Consider the following 7,861-nt stretch of genomic DNA (forward strand, 5'->3'; position numbering starts at 1 on the left):
GGCACATGCCAGCAATCTATATATTTCTGGAACCACTGGGCACCAATGACAATCATAAGCCAGTAATATATAGATTGCTGGCACATGCCAGCAATCTATTTATTACAGGCACCACTGGGCACCAATGATTTAGTTATTAGGCAGTAATATATACATAGCTGGCACTGGCCAGCAATGTATATATTACTGTCCACCATGGGTTAAATTGAGCCGACACATAGCACAAATGTTGACGGCTGCAGGATTTGTACGCACCACTGGCCCCTCCTTTTATTATGTGAAAACAACTGTGGGTGTGCACCTTTTTAACCCTGAAAAGCCCATTAAAGTCACAGGCACTCATTTGTGCTGTGAAAACGTTTTGAAGAGCTAAAACGTTTTACCTGCAATGGGAATGGTACTTAAATGGCATTTTAAACTGTAATCTGCTGCAGTGGGAATGCTAAATACCGTTTAAGATTACCTGTAACTTAAAACGGGTCTGCAGTGGGAAAGCAGCATTAGATACATACAGACCATTGTGACATATATATAATATATAAATGGAATGTTTAATTTTTGTTTATTCTTGATGGTTTTCTTTGTTTATTAAGCAGCTACACAGCTGCAGCACTTTTCCTAATTAAGGATTAGGTATATATATGGACACTCATGGACACATTTCTCATTCTGCTCCTGGGGAAGCTCGGAGACCTTTCCCAGGGAAACGCGGTGAGCCATATTATTTGACCCTGAGCATATTAGAATTCCCGTGACACTTGCTTACTCCTGAGGATTACAAATTTAACAGCAGTTTCTATGGGACTTTTCTCTACATCAGGGGTGAGGAACCTTTTTTGTGCAAAGGGCCGTTTGTATGGGGAAAAAATCCTTCGGGGGCCATATGTAAAAATTTCTCTTACAAATTGTCCTGCTGCAGCCATTTGACGCTCTGGCGGCTGCCACTGAATAGGACTGACAGTCTCCGGCTGCTGTTAATTAGGAGGAATCTCGCAAGAACTACCTACTTCTTGCGAGAATTCCCCTGTACTTGACTCCTGGCAACGGGTGGGAGGGCCACTCACACCGGCTACGGGGGCCGCATACGGCCCCAGGGCCTGAGGTTCCCCACCCCTGCTCTACATGGTCTTCAATCAGCATTATTCCTATCATGGACTGACCAGCGGCATTCATTTACCAAACAACCCGGATATACCGGACCAATTATCAGACACTATCTGCAGAATCAGCCAACTGGTAATATTATCTGCTGCACTAAATAGAGACACCACACTGCTATATATCCTGGATATAGGAGTATTATCCAATGTGTCTTAAGGGTATATTATCATTTTAACATTATATTTCTTAATCCATGAGAATCATCAACTCTTTTTATATGATTTTTATATTGTCTAAATAAATTTGTTTAATTGAAAGAGACCATCATATTTTCAAAATTATTTGAGAAACATAGCCAGCGCTGGTTGCATTTTTCTTCTACAGTGGCAATGATGTCTTACTTCCAGAATGTATGCTGCATGACCATAGTTATTCGGAAGGTTGCGGTTTGCCTATATGAATCCAATGGGTGCATATTTTTATGCAGACACTGGGTACAAATTTGCATCTGCATTGGCAATTAGCATACCTCTCTGATTCAGAGCGGCAGAGGTCAGGGGATCTCCGGCGTAAGATCGCCGGAGTGGAGGTGGTGGGACTCTAGAGGTGGTGCACCTGTGGTGCACACATGGACACCACTGTCACGCACCTACTGCATATTAGTGGTATGCCCGGAAAGTTTCCGGGACAGCCCGCTGCGGCAGCGCAGCTGAGCCCAGAATATTTTCATCCATATCACACAAGGGGTTAAAACATGTTCACCACGGCTCTGTCTACTCACTTTTTAAATGCATATTTCATTTCATCATCATCTACAGTTGTACTTCCAATCACATCAGGCAGTTGATAGTCTTGGCTCTGTGAAATTATGTTGTTCATTAAATATTTCACACCTGTAAAAGAGAATTAACAATCTGGGGTCACAAACTTTTGTCCAGAGTATCAGTTTTAGGGGTATTTTTGCAGGGTGATCCTCAGCTCTCTCTATGTCATAAATACTGTAACAACAAGTGTCAAAGGTGTTGTTTGGCGATATAATGGTATAGCTAAATCCAGTCGATGCCCCAGTCTGCCCCTACATACAGTTCATACTGATTTGGTGTCCCCACCCATGCAGGAGTGCTTTAAGAGTAGAGGAGGCCTGTGTGCACCCTCCTCCGTCCAGGCCCCCTTCTATCTCCCGGCCACATTTAGGGGAAATTTACTAAGATGGTAATTTTATTTCACATGAGATGTTGCTAAGGAAAAACAAATCAAATACTACCTATTATCTCTAGAGATGTGCGGGCTCGGATTCCTCAGATCCGAGCCAGCACGGACGTCATCAATCCGGGCCCGGATACGAGCAGCGCTCGGCGCTTCCCGCCTTACTCGAATCCGGGCGCACGGGCAAAACGTCATCGCCCGGCGTCGGATTCTCGCAAGATCACGGAACCCTTAAATTCCGCAACCTTGCGCCGCCATCTTCACTCCAATCTCGGAGAAGGGTAGGGAAGGGTGTGCTGCTGCTGAGTGTGGTCTCTGCTGGGGCCTGTGCTGCTGTGTACTGTGTCTGCTCAGTGATCAAGACATCACCATTGCAAGGATGACTGGTGCTGTGTTCTGTCTCTTCTTTGTGCTGGGGCCTGCCTCTGCTGAGTCTGCTCGTGTATAGTCAGTCACAGTGTGATAGTCCACTGGTGCTGCTAGTGCCACTGCCTGCCCTGCACTGCCTAGTGTCTGCTGCAGTCTGCTCTCTGCTGATGCCACTGGCTAGTGCCTACCAGTACCTATTGCAGTATAGAATTCCAGTGTGCTGTTGCCCCTGGCTATCAGTACCTATCACAGTATATAATTCCAGTTTGCTGTTGCCACTGGCTACCAGTATTTTATTTATCGCAGAATATAATTCCAGTCTGCTGTTGCCGCTGGCTACCAGTATTATTTATCACAGTATATAAATCCAGTCTGCTGTTTCCACTGGCTACCAGTATTTATCGCAGTATATAATTCCAGTCTGCTGTTGCCGCTGGCTACCAGTATTATTTATCACAGTATATAAAAATCCAGTCTGCTGTTTCCACTGGCTACCAGTATTTATCGCAGTATATAATTCCAGTCTGTTGCCACTGGCTACCAGTATTTATTGCAGTATATAATTCCAATCTGCTGTTTCCACTGGCTACCAGTACTATCAGTCCAGGGGTGCCCACATGTGTGCTGTATCCATCCAGGGGTGCCCACATGTGTGCTGTATTTGTCCAGGGGTGCCCCCATGTGTCCTGTATCAGTCCTGGGGTGCCCGCATGTGTGCCGTATAATTCCAGGGGTGCCCCATGTGTCCCATATCAGACCAGGGGAGCTGCCCTTTTTTTTAATGAAAATAAAATGAAGGTGTTTTTTTTTTTTTTTTACTGCAAGGGCTGTTAAATGCGCTGTAGTCCAGGGGTGAGCCAAGAGTTCTGTATAATTCATGGGGTGTTGCTAAGTAAGGTGTGCTGCTCTTTTTTATAATTAAAAGAATACACATTTTTATTTTTACTGCAGGAATTTGTCTGCCGTATAATTCCATGCCTGCCGCCATGTTTGCCGTAACAGTCCAGGGGTGCCGCCATCTGTGCCGTATAATTCCATGTGTGCTGTATCAGGTCAGGGGTGCCACCATCTGTGCCGTATAATTCCTGGGGTAAGCCAAGTCTGCCGTATAATTCATGGGGTGCTGCCAAGTGTGCTGTATTAGTCCAGGGGTGATGCTAAGCATGCCATATCAGTCCAGGGGTGATGCTAGGTGTGCCGTATTAGACATGGGGGGATGCTAAGTGTGCCATATCAGTCCAGGGGTGATGCTAAATGTGCCGTATCAGTCCAGGAGTGATGCTACCTGTGCCATATCAGTCCAGGGGTGATGCTAGGTGTGCCGTATCAGACTAGGGGGGATGCTAAGTGTGCCATATCAGTCCAGGGGTGATGCTAAATGTGCCGTATCAGTCCAGGGGTGATGCTACCTGTGCCATATCAGTCCAGGGGTAATTCTAGGTGTGCAGTATCAGCCTAGAGGGTATGCTAAGTGTGCCATATCAGTCTAGTGTTTGTGCCGCACACTTGTGTGGCTTATCATAGTTATCCAGCTACCTCGGTGCAACCTTTTGCCCTAAAAACAATATTGTAAGGTGTGAGCTGTTCAGAATAGACTGTAAATGAGTGGAAATTAATGTTATTGAGGTTAATATAGCGTAGGAGCAAAAAAAAATAAAAAATTCTGCGATTTTAGCAGTTTTTATGCTTTTTTAACAAAAAAATCAGAACCCAAAACCCAAGAAATCCAAACACAAAACACTTAGGAGGTGTTTTGGCAAAACCCATTAGAACCCAAAACCTCAATGTAATCAGAACCCAAAACACAAAACCCGAAAAGTGGCCGGTGCACATCTCTAATTATCTCTAGAAGGTGTGATAAATAAGAAGCAGATTCTGATTGGTTTCATAGCAACATCCCATTTGAAATAGAACTCCCATGTTAGTAAATTTCCCCCTCAGACTCTACAGCGTATGTGCAGACCTCCAGAAAAATGGCATGGCAGACATTTTTTCTAAGATATTGGCAGTGCTGTGCCTTCATTGGAAGACTCCTGAGGGTGGAGTATTGAAAAAAAAATGGGTGCACTGAGCCATTCAGAATATGGTGCTGGTTCATGAGCCAATCGGAGCTCACACTCCTGCAGCCAATTAACCCTTTGAGTGCAAACATCTCTGTGAGAGATGTTCAAAATATCCCATAAAAATGCAAGTGTCACATTTGTTATACAAAATCAAATACAAAATGATGTGTAAATAAGTATATATTTCTTATATAAGGTAAACATTACAGGTCATTATGAGGACTAAAAATGTTTGCTTGGCAAATTTTACACCTATTTTGACAAATTCACTTGGCACTTAAACGGTTGATAATTGCTGCTGCTGGTTCATGAGATCTGATTTCCTAGTGGCCGGCACCACATATACAATCTTACATGTGCTGCCCTGGAGCCGGCCCTGCATGGAAGGGTCCCTGCACTCCCAAACCACTGCAGGAGCTATCCCTTCTCAAGTCCTGAGCTGTCTCTACACCTGATTCCATAAAGTGTACAGTATATCTGTGAGCACTCCAGCATCAATCAGCATGCTGACAGTTATTTACTTTCTGGCTGCAGACTTGGAGGTAGGTAGAGTATGCTGCCTACTTGCACTGATTGTATGTAATTAACAATCAAAAAACCTAAATAGCATTTCTACCTGCCTCCCAAGAAGCTACACAGACATCAGCTTACCTCTGCTCAAAGGCCCTTAGAATTGTGGCCCCCTGGGTAGCTTCCCAGAGAGCACACACATACAGGAGCCAGTAAGGTCATATATTGGATCGAATCTTCATTCCTTTGTTTACAAAGGGACCATATATTCATTTTGGAGCCCATCCCCAAAGTTTTTTGGTGTAATTACAACTTAAAATTAAAATACCATAAGGAGACGTGATTACAGTTTATCCACTAATGGTACCTACAGGACCAGAGGGAAAATAAATATAGGTAGCCCTCAAGTACCAATTACAGTAAAAGGCTTAGGCCTATACTTGGACCAGTCGGTATTGAAATCTATTGAAATCAGATAAAAGTGTTTTTGGATCGAAAAGATCCTTAAAGATCTGTTTTTAAAAAACTGTTCATCCCTGATGAAGTCTCATAAAGAGACGAAACGCGTCAGGTATCCGTTAATCTAAGGAATACACCTTTGATACAAGATCCAATTTTAAGAAAAAGTTTGATTTGTTTTAAATGTTTTAAATACATGTTTTATATTATATATTAAAAAAATAACGTTTATGTTGATTATGGTATTATGAATTGAAGGAGAGACAGGAATTACCCAGCAAATTGCATATGGGCGCTATACAACACTATTGTTTTGGATATTGGTATTGGGATCTCTCTAGTAGGGGATACAGTGTTATCAAGCGACCAATCTAGTATAGTGCAAATTCCAGAGATATTGTACGATATATATGTATATGTATATATATGTATAGATACGTATATATATATATATATATATATATATATATATATATATATATATATATATATACGGGAAGATATATGCGGCACTCGGGACTTAGATGAACAAACGACAATCACACACTCCGCAGCTCTCTCTTTGAAGGCACCGGGCCATTGCTGCTTCAGGAACGAGTGCCAGCTACCACCGACATTGTATATATATATATATATATATATATATATATATGTGTGTGTGTGTATATATATATATATATATATACATACACACACACACACACACACACACATATATATATATATATATATATATATATATATATATATATATACAATGTGTGTGTATGTGTGTGTGTATATATATATATATATATATATGTGTGTGTGTGTGTGTGTGTATGTAAATGTGCAAAAATGTATTTAGGGGTCTGATTTTCTACTAGGCATCACGCCCACTTTTAATAGACCATGCCCACTTTATGAGGCCACACTCCCTTTCCCGGGAACACGCACGCCTTCGGCTTGCGCATTAGGACAAGGGGGAGGGGATCAATAAAGAGTGAGGTGGCAACCCTATCACCAGCACATGAATGATGCATAATCAACATGTAACAAGCTATAGTCTGTCCCAAATAAAGTGCAGGTTATGTATTACAGTACATCAGGCATATGCTGATCACAATAAGCCACCAGATGCTCTCTCTGGGATGATGATTGAGCATTCAAAGCAGACACACCCATAGCAGGCTTGGTAGAAAAATCTGCTGCCACTGGGCATTTTGCAGCAGCTTCATTACTCTCTTTATACTGTATGTAGCGGTGGTTTCTGGGCAACTGGAACACCCCTCCCTTAATTTGCCTATTATGCGAGTACCATACAAACTTTTGCAGCAAATCTTTAGCATATATGTAATTGCAGTTTTCGCATACATAAGTTAGTCATAATTACATTTATATTTTTTGTGTTCCTAATTTTTCATATAATGTTATTACCTATTTTTGCATGTAAATGTAAATGATATATCTGTAAACAGGGGCATAGCATAGAGCCATGGCACCCCCACACAAATACATACAGACAGACACACACATTGGCTCCCACGGGGAAAAAAACACAGATTGGCCTACACAAAAAAAATTATACCCCTTTCACACTAGGAAGCCAGTTCGTAACCGCCTTGTGAACCGGCTTGCAAGCGCTTTCACACTAGCGGCTTGACCCAGCATAAAGCCGAGCGGGTAACATCATCAGGAGGCAGGGCCGGGGCGGAACATAATCTTTAGGCACTAAAAATAATATCCAATGAAATACACTAGTCATTGCCAGCAAAACCTTTTCAAACTTTGTCCTAGGGTATCTATATCTTATTGCGACATCTGCACACAATATATCAGCTAGTCAGTACTCACTTTTATCAATGGCATTTCCTGTGATCCGGATCTTCATCCCCGGATTGTCTGAATAACATAGGCCAGACAGACTCAGCAGAATGAAGGTAATTGCGCTAAACCACAGCATTGCTTCTTATTGGCTGTAAATACAACACATTTCTGTCACTTTAGCAAACAGAATAAGACATAGTGACATGACTGCAGCAGCTGATTAAGCATCCGTATCTACCGTACCTTGTTGCTGGTGGAAACAGCAGGGTAATGTTTTTAATTATTTGGGGTTGCTATGAGGAACATTAGCTTTTTTTAGATGCTTTAGTAAATTTACCGCATTGTAA

The 7,861-nt window shown here is 42.2% G+C and overlaps 1 protein-coding gene across 1 annotated transcript in view; it reads right to left on the reverse strand.

The window, feature by feature from the left end:
* LOC146007123 (BPI fold-containing family C protein-like) overlaps positions 1–7,660 on the reverse strand; it is a 28,237-nt gene extending 20,577 nt beyond the window's left edge. Inside the window, exons 1-2 of the mRNA XM_083145498.1 lie at positions 7,542–7,660; positions 1,883–1,994 (exon numbers count right to left, since the gene is read on the reverse strand). Coding sequence (XP_083001624.1) covers positions 1,883–1,994; positions 7,542–7,650 — 221 coding nt within the window. The 5' untranslated portion in view covers positions 7,651–7,660. The remainder of the gene's footprint in view (positions 1–1,882; positions 1,995–7,541) is intronic.
* Between the last annotated feature and the right edge of the window lie 201 nt (positions 7,661–7,861).

This window comes from Crinia signifera, chromosome 6 (genome assembly GCF_055691185.1).
Source record: "Crinia signifera chromosome 6, ASM5569118v1, whole genome shotgun sequence".
Taxonomy (NCBI): domain Eukaryota; kingdom Metazoa; phylum Chordata; class Amphibia; order Anura; family Myobatrachidae; genus Crinia; species Crinia signifera.